This window comes from Crocuta crocuta, unplaced genomic scaffold (genome assembly GCF_008692635.1).
Source record: "Crocuta crocuta isolate KB4526 unplaced genomic scaffold, BGI_CrCroc_1.0 scaffold613, whole genome shotgun sequence".
Classification (NCBI taxonomy): domain Eukaryota; kingdom Metazoa; phylum Chordata; class Mammalia; order Carnivora; family Hyaenidae; genus Crocuta; species Crocuta crocuta.
This window is the reverse complement of record NW_027528880.1, coordinates 523,079-534,876: the sequence shown is the minus strand read 5'-3', so window position 1 is coordinate 534,876 and position 11,798 is coordinate 523,079. Positions and strand designations below refer to the sequence as shown.

Genomic DNA, 11,798 nt, shown 5'->3' with positions numbered 1-11,798 from the left:
CCTAGAATGTTTCAGAAATGACTTTTGTAGCCGTTTTTTTTCCCTCCAAACCAGTGCCCAGCCATGGATTATGTATTGCATATAATTTTGTTTTTTTGTTTTTAATTTTTTTAAATGTTTTTTTATTTATTTCTGGGAGAGAGGGAGAGACAGCGTGAGCAGGGGACGGTCAGAGAGAGATGGAGTCACAGACTCTGAAACAGGCTCCAGGCTCTGAGCTGTCAGCACAGAGCCTGATGCGGGGCTCAAACCCACGAACCGCGAGATCATGACCTAAGCGAAAGTTGGACGCCTAACCGACTAAGCCACCCAGGCGCCCCTATAATTTTGTTTTTAAGTCTCTTTAAGCTGCAGCGACTCTGCCCCAGCTCACATTTATTTATTACGACCTTGAGATTTGGGGACAATGAGGTCAAGTGTCTGTGGAATTCTGAATTTAGATCACTCACTTTATATGGGGAATTTTGATAGAATTTCAAACTTAGGAATGGCAAGATTCGTAGACTCACACCCACCAGGCTCACAGAGTCACCAGTTGGTTACATTTTAACGCATTCGCTCTGTCATGCTTGGTCTCTCTCATCACATACTTTCCTGCACTGTTTATTNCGAGATCATGACCTGAGCGAAAGTCGGACGCTTAACCGACTAAGCCACCCAGGCGCCCCTTTCCTGCACTGTTTAATAATCGTGGGTGACTCAGTACTTCCGTGTGTGTTTGGGGGAGTAAGTGCCTCACTCACACAACCAGGGCGCGGTGCTCGGAATCCGGAAGTGGAACTCTGGTAGAAAACCGTCGTCCAGCTCGGGGGTAACCAGTGGATTTGCCTGTCGTCCCGATAATATCCTCTGCAGCTTCCCCACTGGGTATAAGGACCGTGAACCTCAGCCCATCCGCGGGCAGCCCCTCTGCCTGCACCTCCCGCCTCCTCACAGCTCCCCCCTGCCCCCCGCAGCACCAGCACTTGGTGCTGTAGCAATTCCTGCCCTCACGTCCACCAGCCTCTGACTGCTTGGCCTCTGTGTAACCCGTGACTGGCGCCCGAGTTAGTCCGTGGCCCCGGGGGTGACGGACGGACGGACTCCCCGGGTGGTATGCAGTGTCCCCTGGTCCCATATTGAGTAGTGTCCCCCCCACCTGCGTACAAACCCCTCCTTCACCCTCTCCAGACAGGAACGCGCCCCCTCTTTGGGTTTGAAGGCGAGGAGGTTCGCCTGGTTTGGTGGCTGGGCCCTGGTGGCCCTATTGCAGCTCTGTCCCCGCTCTGCTCCTTCGTCACTCTGAGCCTGGGTGTCTGTGCCCGAGTCTCCATGAGCTGTGGGTGTCCTGGCTTCCGGCTCATTACTCTGCTCTGTTGGTGTTGTGGGGACAGGCAGTCAGTGGGAATGTTTTTTCTTTTTTTATCTTTTTGAGAAAGAGAGGGGGCGTAAGTGAGCAAGGCACACAGAAAGAGACAGAGACAGAGAGAAGCAGAGGTCACCCAATTCAGGACTCCAGCTCACAAACTGTGAGGTTGTGACCTGAGCCAGTCAGGTGCTTAACTGAGCCACCCAGGTGCCTGATAATGTTTTTCTCTATCATGATTTGCTTTTATGTCAGTTATTTCAAAAGCTTACCTTTTGTGTATCTTTTTTTTAAAGTTTTATTTTTTCTGCCATATTGAGTTAAAAGCGTTTGGTTTTTTGCTTTTTTTTTTTTTTTAACTCCGCAGTCTCTGGCTACTTTATTTATTTATTTATTTTTCCAGTGGCTATATTTTTATTCTTAAATAGTTTGGCCATAAGTTGGTATAGTGACATAGGCAATTTTTTTTTTTTTTTTTTACAAATAGTTTATTGTCAAATTAGTTTCCACATAACACTCAATGCTCATCCCCACAAGTGCCCTCCTCCAGGCTACTTTATTTTTTAAAAGTTTCGTTTATTTTGAGAGTGGCAGAGTGAGTGAGGGACGGGCAGAAAGAGAGGGAGACTGAGAATCCCAAGCAGACTCGCTGCTGGCAGTGCAGAGCCTGACGTGAGGCTCAAACCCACAAAATGTGACATCATGACCTGAGACAGCATGAGCAGGGGAGGGGCAGAGAGAGGGGGAGACACAGAATCCGAAGCAGCTCCAGGCTCCAGTTCAGGCTCCGAACTGTCAACCCAGAGCCCTAACTGAGGCTCAAACTCACAAACCACGAGATCATGACCTGAGTCAAAGTCAGCTGCTTGACCCACTGAGGCACCCAGGCATCTGTTTTTCACATTTTTAAATTAATGTTGTCATCAGTGAAGATGGTCTGTGTAAAGAAACTGTTTCTGAACGCTTGTCGAGCCTTCCATTGGGATCTCTTCTGTCGTCGATTTTTAAAAGTTCTGTATTTATTTGGAAAGAATGTGTTCTCCGTGTGGTGGACTCTGTTAGGTTGAGACTGTTCGTGGCAATTCAGACTTTGCCCTCCTGCTCTGGCGTCGGGCACACGCGTCCCAGGCAGGCGGCCGGCGCGCCCCCGTGCAGCTTCCTGGTGTGGCTTCCCGATGCGCACTTGGACTTGGGACTGTGTGCGGTTCCTCCTAAGAAATACGCTTTGTGTTTTTACATTTATTTGTATTGATGTGATCTCTACGCCCAACATGGGGCTCAAACTCATAACCCCAAGGTCAAGAGTCACTTGCTCTTCCTTACTGAGCCAGCCAGGTGCCCCAGGAAATGCACTTCTTACATTTGGCCTTGTGGTATTCGCAAACCCCGGCCAGACATCGTCTCAGGGTGTCTTGATTAGTTGTAAGACCCCCTGGAAACTCCGCCGTTTCACTTAGGTTTTGTCGGAGTAGATGCTGATTGAGGGGAAAGCGGTGGTTACCCACCAGCCCCTGGCCTGCAGGGAGGCCCAGCGATTGCAGCTGCCCCAGGACCCGGAGCCGGGACCCCGCGAGCATCCAGACCACACCGGCTTGCCTGCTGCCGCACAAACGCCCAGCACGAAGGGGGACCCAGCACTTCCTTGCGGCGTGGACACTGTTCAGGAAATCTCTGGAGTGCATTCTTATATCGGAAATGATTGTTTCCTTCTTTGTGACTTTAATTATTTCCCAAGGGAAATCCTGCCTTCTCGATACAGCCAGGTATTGCGTGTGTGGGCTTCTGGGCGTCAGGACATAGGAAACTGTCAAAATGTGGTGCATCTTAAATTGCATTGAGGCCCTAAAACCTGGTAAAGTTTGGGAAGGTGATTAGAGGTATGTACAGGCCTAGCTGCTGAGTGAGGGTAGTCGTTACAGAGAGCAGGTGGCCCTGGTCGATGCCACGCTGAAGGTGGACAGGTGGTGTGCCTCAGCCATTCCAGATGGTTCAGAAGTTAAACTCGTTCAGCAGGGTACTTCTTCCCTCTCAGGACATGAATTAAATACAAACCCACTACAGCCTAGCAACAGAAAAACCGAACACAAATCAAAAACAAAGGCTTTGAGTACCTTTTTCCAAAAAAGATAAACAAGTGGCCAACAAGCACACGAAGAGATGCTCAACAGCTCTGATCATCAGGGAATGCAGATCAAAACCGTGTGCAGGTACCACTTCCGACCCGTTAGATGTGTCTGTCACAGAAGAGCAGGTGCTCACACAGGGTGCGGAACTGGAACCTGGGGCTGCTGGTGGGAATGATAAATGGCGCGGCTGCCACAGGCGGTGGTTGGACAGTGTCTCAGAAAGCTAGCCCGAGAACCACTGCGCGACCCGGCAGCCCCACGCAGGGGTGTGCACCCAAAAGAATTAAAAGCAGGGACCCAGAGGGGCCCCTGCATGTGAACGTTCACAACAGCACTGGTCTCAGAGGCCGGGCTGTGGAAGCGGTCCACATGCCTGGCCACACAGTGTGTGAACCGACGGCGGCGTTGATTCGGCCGTAAGCGGGAGAGGCCCTGACAGCAGCCACAGCCCAGGCAGGCCTCGCCGCGATGCTGAGCGACCTGAGCCAGTCACAGGGGACACACGCTCTGTGGATCCACTCCTGCGTGGCCTCTGGAGCTGTCCCGTTTGTAGTGACAAAAAGTGGGACGGTGGGCGGGGGCTGGGAGAGGGTGAGAGTCGTTTGGTGGGGACAGAGTGACCGTGTGGGGAGACGAAAGNGGCCTCTGGAGCTGTCCCATTTGTAGTGACAAAAAGTGGGACGGTGGGCGGGGGCTGGGAGAGGGTGAGAGTCATGTTTGGTGGGGACAGAGTGACCGTGTGGGGAGACGAAAAGTGGTGTCACACGACTTTGTAAAGGTAGTTAATGCCGCTGGATAAAACCACATACGGTGGTTAAAACAGAAAATGTCACGTTCTATATTTTTTACCATAACAGAATCTTTAAGCCTAGATTCAACTGCATAAGAATGCTTTGCTTAAAGAAAAAAATGTGTGGAAGTGTGGCCGTGCACAAACACGGAGAGAACAGAACACTGCGCTCCTGTGTTCCTGTGCTCCGCTTCAGGGCCAGGGTCGCCCCGTCTGTGCTCCCCTCCTTCTGCCCTTGCGGGACTGTTTGATTTTAAAGCCGTTGCAGACCTAATGTTGCATTCACCAGGGCTTCTCTGAAAAGAACTGTGCTGTGTGCGAGCACAACCACACCCACCTCCCCATCAGGTCACAGCTGTCTCTGTGCAGCGGACACACGCTGGGTCCAGGGGGACGTCTGGCCGGTGGCTCTGAACCGTCTTTCAGTTCGCGGGGCCTCCCCTCTGTCTCCCTGCCCTTTATTTCTTGATGAGGACGGAATACTTCGTCCCGTGGGATGTCCGCTCTCCTCATGCAGACGCACGATCCCCCGTCCCCAGAGCCTGACGAGATCCGGCGTCTGCACCCGCCACCGTTAGTGAGCTTAGAGCTGGCGCTGTGCTTGGGACAGCCAGCCCGACCCCGCCACCAAAGCCGCGGCCTTGAAAGGTTCCTAGAGGCAGAGCGGCGTGAGCAAGGGCCGAGGGTCTTCGTGTTCCCGGTGCCAAGGTAGCCCCTGGCTCCAGGCCTGCCGCGAGCACTTGGCAGTATGCGTGGGGGCAGCCATGGGTACAGTGTCTGCTGGGGCGGGGGGGAGGTGGAAAGTTCTGGAGGTGGAGGGTAGACAGGGCTCTGCAACACTGAGCATCCTTGATGTGGCTGATTGAACACAGGCGCGTGGTTAAAGGGGTGAAGCGTATTCTACAATAAACAGTCTGTAAGTTCGGCTGCTGGTTTTAAATAGAAGGCTTTGTGCTCTAATCAGGCATTATGAGAATCTATTAGAAAGTTAAAAATACATGTGTATGTAACTGAGAAAAATGTTTGAACCTTTGTTTTTATCCTATACACCCCCTTACAAGATACGACATGAATTTGTAGATGATACCTGAGCTTATGTATCTTGAAGTAGTTTAACTCATGATTTCAACCTTCTGTGTTTAATTTTCTATTTTTAGAGGTTTATTCATTGTAAGTACTCTCTACGCCCCACGGGGCTCGAACTCACTCACAACCCTGAGGTTGAGAGCCGCACACGTTACACTGACCGAGCTGGCCAGATGCTTCCCCCAACACACAGCCTTTTGTGTCATGAAGATAGTTTGCGTGTCTGTAAATTCAGTGCATTAACGGTCATTTCTCAACTTCAGGAATTTGAGAGTGTGTTTTGCGGTAAAACTGGCCGAAGGCTCAAGCTGACCAGACCAGACTCCTTGGTGGCGCGTCCCGCACAGGAGAGCCTACGGAGCAGCCCGGCCATGGACGTCAAGTGACCGGCACGGACCTTGAGCTCCCGCAGTGGCGGCTGCCGCCCGGGGCCCCCAAGCGTCTCTGCAGCCCAGGAGCCTGGCAGTTTGACTCCGGGGGGCGCGGGTCGAGTTGATGGGCCTCCGGTGGGGACGTTAAAGGGCGCTTTGTAGAGGTGTTTGTCTAGAACAGAGTACTCCTGGCCGTCTGTCCTCTTAGACCATTTGGGGACGAAGACATGTTGCCAAGTCACAGGAAACTTCAATGATCTGCCTGATTCCATCATGTTTTTTTAACATGATAACTTTGAAAATTAACATCCTTTGTAATTTCTTTAGTCTTAAAAGGTATATTGCTTTTTACTTATTTTATTTACATTTTAAATGTGCCCGCTTAGCAACTGGAACAAGTTAAGTTGTTCTTAGTTAGAAGTAGTTTGGAGGTTTCACGGGTTCTCCCTCCCCTTGTGCCGCCGCCAGTCACGCACGACCCGGTTGTGAAGTGTGCGTTTCCAGCCTTCCCGCTGGCCGTTCTCCAGGCTCCCTTTGAAGCCATTTTTGTCCATAAGTGAAATATTGTCACAGTGGATTACTCAGCGCGCCCTCATTTCCATATTGAGAGTCCTTACTTTCTGTGTAATAAACTCTAGTGTTTGGAACCGAGTTTTTCAAATGAGTGGCTTTATTTATCACAACAGGTAATAGCAGTAGACTTTGGCGCAGTACAAAGTCACCTTCAATAAATACTGTTAATTGGAGGCAGGTAAAAGTTTGTACACCAAATAAGCGGGAAAATCAGACTAGACCGTGTGCAGCGGGGATGCCGTACGTGAACTTCTTTATTTGTTACACTGTGGTCGTTAGATTTCATAGATCGTCTGACTGTGACCGTGTCTTCGTCCTTCCACAAACGCTGTGTGAACGAGCCGAGTGTTTTCTCTGGAACCGTGCAGGGCTGCGTGTGCCCCGATGCCGCGTCGTGTAGGGCCGGGTCTGAGGTACGACAGCTGCAAATACCCGGGAGACAGGACACGACGGCCCGTCGCTGGTGAGGACACGGGGGCCGGGCCGGGAGGGCCTCGGGAGATGCCCCCGCGTGTGCCCTCCCAGAGCTCCCTGCTTGCAGCAGCCTCATCTTCTCCCTCGCTTCCTTTGGTTATGTTTTAGGAGCTTCTAGAACCGGATTTTTCCCCGACCCCGGCCATCATGGCTCCTTGGCAGGCTGAGGTGTCGCAGATGCCCGGGGTGCCCTGAGCACCGACAGCGCCAGGGAGGCCAGGGTCGCCCGGAGGCCCGGGCTCGCCGGGGGCCCCGTCTCGGCCATCCTTGCTAATGCCGGGCACACCCTGCGGTCCTGCGGACAAGGTGGAGCAGGAGGTGAGTGTGGAAGTCAGTGGGAATTGACATCCAGTCCGCCTGCCCCGCCCCCCCCTTTGTTTTAGGAGCTTATTCCCAACTCTAGAAGGGCCGAGGGGAGGAGAGGCCATGCAGGGAGGAGGTGGAGGCGCAGGGAGAGGCACGTGGAGGTCCAGGATCTGTCCGGGGCTGGGAGGGGAAGCGGGGGGTGACAGCTGGGACCGGAGCTGGGCTCGGTCTGTGGTGAGATATGCGGAGTCACTTGGCAAGCAGGGATGGAGGGACCGGGCGTGGCCTCACGGGCAGCCTCCGCTCCCCCCGGGCGAGGGGGCCCACGGTTGAGGGTGAGGGCGCGCAGGCCTCAGGCCCCCGGGGCGTGTGTGCGGGTGACACCAGGCTCCGCCAGCCGGGAGGCCCTCCCATCTCTCTGCAAAGCGTCTGTGTTAACGTTAATTCAAGCCTTTCAGGATGCGTGTGGGCCAGTGAAGAGATTCTGTGAGAATTTAGCTGAAATAGAGTGGCCTTCGCTAAACAGATCCTCCTGAATCGATTCTCCACTAAACACTCTACAAAGTGGTTCAGACAACGCCTAATCTCTAAGACTCTTTGAAAGGGAGAATTTGTTCCTTTACAAGACAGGTTGTCTCCCGAGCAGAGCCCCGTGCAGAGTTGCAGGCAAAGCTGACAGCGGCCGAGACGCGTACCTTGAAGCCCCTGGTCCCCGTCAGGCCCATCCAGACCCGCGCCCGCCGAGCCTTTGTCTCCTCGGTCTCCCTGGGCCCCTGTGGGAAAGCAGCGGACGTGAGTCCCACGCGTGTGTGACCCGCCTTGTGACATGGGGGGCGCCCACTTTGCAGGCTTTTCCCCAAAGTGACACACACATAGGAAAACAGCACAAGCATCAGAACCAATCAAGGTAGTTGACGCTTGAGTGGATCCCGGTTTGGGGACTGCGGCCCCGGCACGGTGTGGGGACCCCAGAGTTCCCGGTCGCTGCGGACGGCCCCGCGTCTGGGAGGGAGGAGGTGCGTGCGTCCAGCTCCGGGGCTCAGGTGGTTCGGGCTTGAGGACACGAGACGTGGCGCCACTAATTCTGGAATGCTTAAAACTTAACTTCACAGGGGAAGAAAGGGATTCACAGATTTACGTTTCCCTTAGAAAGGTTTTTCTTAAGCTGTTTTCCAGAAGCAAATTCTTGGATCAGAAAGTTGGAATGGACTGACCAGGAGCTTGAACTCCCGAGTTGGGGCCCCGAGGCCGGCTGTGGTGGCACAGCTTAGAGTTTGGGAATGGAGCGTTCGAGGCCATTTTGGAAAAGGTTGGTGCCCGCCAGCTCGCACGTGTGAGGCCGGAGCGCGGGCGCTGGGCCCACGAGGGGGCGGCGCGTCTGTGCCTCACGCTGGTTCCTGAGTCCCGTCTTCTAGTTTGTCGCTGTCCTTTTAAAGGGGGTTTTATACAGTTTTTGCCTTTTGCCACTGACGTTCGCATGTGTGGGTTTTAATGCAGGCGCATCCTGTGAGTATAAACGGGCTCCTGTCTGTTCCTCACACGCTTGTCCCCCCTTCACCTCCACACGTTGTTCTGACGGGTGTTTGAGAAAAACCTCACATTAAAAAACCGGTGCGGTGCCCGCGGGACGGAGCGGGAAGGAACTGTCGGGGGAATGTGGGGACCACTCACCTCTGGGCCCAGGATCTCCCAGCTCTCCGGTGGGACCACGATATCCAGGGGGCCCTCGCGCCCCGGGGTGGCCGATGGAGCCGGGGGGCCCCGGGGGGCCTGGGGGCCCGGCTGGACCAGGCCGACCCGCGGATCCCGGCGCTAAAGGCTTCCTCAGGTGAGCAGCTAACTGTGCAATTTGTTCTTTGGGGGGAAAAAAAAAGTGCAAGCATTTATTCCAAGCGGATTAGCAGGACTGTTCTACACGGCACCTGAAACATCAGGGCCACCCGCCTTCCAGAAGGAAGTGTCCCCGATTGACAGTGGCCTGAACTCTAGTGCTGCCAGAGTACAGAGCAGGGAGTCAGGCTCAGAGGGAGGGAGGCACTCCCTTCGTGCCAGCTCCGTAAAAGTTCTGTGATTTAAAGTGGCCAAAAGATGGCCACCTTCGCTCATACGGTCCCTGCCCCTGTGACTGTTTCACGGGCAGACATTTAGAGCGCCCGCCACGCGCCCGGCTGGTGTTAGATCCTGGGGGAGGAAGCCCCAACCTGGTGCACAGGGAGGGAGCGGACCCCCAAGGACCACAGGCGGCGGGAGGGCACTCACCGCTGAGCACCGCCCCGCACAGCTCCCGGATGTGCTGCTCGCTGGCCTCTCGCCCCTGAAACGCACCCGGAAGCTGGTCAGCAGACGGGCAGCTCCAGAGGCACCCCGCCATCCCTCTGGGGAGGGTGACTGAACCCTGACCTCGACACAGGGACGGAAACACTTACCGGGACCCCGGGCTTCCCAGTGATGCCAGGCACTCCTGGGACGCCCTGGAAGCCCACAGGGCCGGGCGGGCCCGGGACGCCGTCCACGCCGCTCGTGCCGTTGGGACCCTGGATGCCCTTCGGGCCCAGCTCCCCTCGACTGCCAGACTGGAGGAAAACGGGACCAGGAGGCTGGCAGGCAAGCGGTGCCCAGCAGCCCTGCCCACACGCTCTTCCCTCTTGCCCGACTTCGGGCCGAGCCAGCCTCGTGACCCACAGGCCCGGGTCCCCTTTGGGCCTTGCCGTTGCGACGGCTGCCTGCCACCTACCTCTCCTTTGGCACCGACGGGACCAGCGGGACCCTGCAAGACAGGAGCGTTTTGGGGCTGTTAGGCGGGTGGGCGTTTGGTTCCAGAGCGCCAGGCCGGCACGGCACTGGGTGGGGCGGCAGGGGTGGCCTGAGCCAGCCAGCAAACCGATTTCACGGCTTCGAGATCTCTCCTAGGTGTGTTTTCTATCTCGCTGGGGTTCTGTTAGAGCTACCGCTGTTTGTGGGACTTAATTTTCCTAAAGAGCGTTTTCAGTAGCGGCTTCGTACTTCTTACCCGTGTTGACTTTGTTCGTGGTCTTCATCGTCACTGTCATAATATAATAAATGACGCTAAGCTGAAAGTCTGTCCCTAAAGTTCCCTTTCTGCGGCCGTGTCTCCTCAGGAGCTTCCTGGCTGCATGTGAACAGGGACGCGGTCCCAACCAGACAGCGGATGGCCCGGGACCTGTTCGTCCATGCCACCATCGGTGAGAGCAGACGCCACTCGGCTCGGCCACGCGGCAGAGTGCCGTGCCGAAGCCAGAGGGGCTCTGCGGCAGCCAGGGACTGGCACCCTCACCACGTTATCAGGGATGGGTGCCCAGGGTTGTTCTGGTCAAGGTCGTCCGGGAATTCCCCACAGTAAGCCTCGAGCACGTGCTCACACGCAGCCCTGACCATGTCTTGGCTGTGGTCACTGCCGGAGACGGGGGACCCTGGGGCCAGGCCGTTGCCGTCTCCCCCAGATGCCTCGACAGCCTGAGTCACCCAGCTAGAAACCCTGGCCATGTGGGAAAGGCCCTTCCCGTGAAACCCCATGACCGTTGTCTCCCGCCACCTCCAGGAAAAGGCCCAGCTGTCAGTGAACTTGGGGATTTTTACTTTAAACATAACTCAGTTTTCAGCTCTGTGGAGAGTTTTCTTTAGATAAAATGCACCTGTGTCCCCGTTCCCACTGAGAGTCCCTGAGGGCGGGGCTGCAGACAGGCGCGCGGGGCCGGGGCCATGGCCTCCGTGCGGCTTCCCCCACCCCCCAGGACCAGCCGAGACCGGCCTCCCCCAGACGCGGCCAGTTCCCGCTCGGCTGTTAGTACAAGTGACGCCGACTTGGTCACACTCACCAGCTCTCCTTTGTCCCCAGGAAGACCGTCGGAACCTGCAACACCCTGGGAACCACACACCCCAGCATTAAACAGCTGTGACCCAGGCCCGGGGCAGGGACGCAGGCCGACGCCACTTATTGATCTGACATGAGGCTCTCTTGCCAAGCAGAATCTCAGGTGGGTTTGGATTGTTCTAGGTCCTCCAGCTGGAGGCCACAGGCCCAGCACCCTTTCCAGAGAGGAGGCATTTTGACCTTCCACAGACAGGCCTGGGCCCGGATGCCACCCTTTATGGGCTCACGTTCCCAGAAGGTCCCTCCTCTAGGGGCCCTTCCCCTAGGCCGGGAAGTGGGGCTGGGCGTCCAGAGCGGTCACCCCTCCGCAGAGGGAGCGAGGCCAGCCAGTAACGGGACGGCAGGAGGGAGAGACAAAGACCCCGGAGCTCCGGCCTGCATCTGTCGGGACCGCGGGGCGCCCACTCACCTGGTCTCCCTTCGGGCCTGCGGCTCCTCCCGGGCCCTGGCAGAGAGAAGGCTCGGCCTTAGAGGCAGGTCAGGGGCCCCTGGAAGCGGCCCCTCCCCAGGCGCGACCCCGGAGTGTCCCAGGACCCCGGGGCACCGCACCCCACGGGGCACCCTGAGTGTTTAGCAGGCCTCTGGGGGTTGGAGTGAGCAGCCCGTGTAGCCCTCGGGGCGGGACTGGACGGGCCGGCGCGCTGTAGGCTGGGGGGCGCCCCGAGGGCGGGGAACGTTAGCCGTTGTCCATCTGCTCAAACAGCAGCAGGAGGCGCGAGCGGCCCGGGGGGCAGAGGTGTGACTGCCCTGGGAGGGGACGGAGGGGGCGAGGGGCGGCGAGATGGGGGGATGGTCACGACCCCCCACCCTCTCAGAGGGCCGGGCCTGATGGGTG

At 56.3% G+C, this 11,798-nt stretch overlaps 2 protein-coding genes across 3 annotated transcripts in view; one reads left to right on the top strand and one right to left on the bottom strand.

The window, feature by feature from the left end:
- Positions 1-6,369, top strand: part of TCFL5 (transcription factor like 5) — a 20,326-nt gene extending 13,957 nt beyond the window's left edge. For both annotated transcript variants that reach the window (XM_077756842.1, XM_077756843.1), the window contains exon 6: positions 5,611-6,369. In XM_077756842.1, coding sequence (XP_077612968.1) covers positions 5,611-5,733 — 123 coding nt within the window. In that variant the 3' untranslated portion in view covers positions 5,734-6,369. The remainder of the gene's footprint in view (positions 1-5,610) is intronic.
- Position 6,370: 1 nt separating this feature from the next.
- COL9A3 (collagen type IX alpha 3 chain) overlaps positions 6,371-11,798 on the bottom strand; it is a 17,018-nt gene continuing 11,590 nt past the window's right edge. The window contains exons 22-29 of the mRNA XM_077756810.1: positions 11,373-11,408; positions 10,908-10,952; positions 9,806-9,838; positions 9,498-9,644; positions 9,331-9,385; positions 8,743-8,925; positions 7,767-7,844; positions 6,371-7,060 (exon numbers count right to left, since the gene is read on the bottom strand). Of these exons, the coding sequence (XP_077612936.1) occupies positions 6,870-7,060; positions 7,767-7,844; positions 8,743-8,925; positions 9,331-9,385; positions 9,498-9,644; positions 9,806-9,838; positions 10,908-10,952; positions 11,373-11,408 (768 nt within the window). The 3' untranslated portion in view covers positions 6,371-6,869. The remainder of the gene's footprint in view (positions 7,061-7,766; positions 7,845-8,742; positions 8,926-9,330; positions 9,386-9,497; positions 9,645-9,805; positions 9,839-10,907; positions 10,953-11,372; positions 11,409-11,798) is intronic.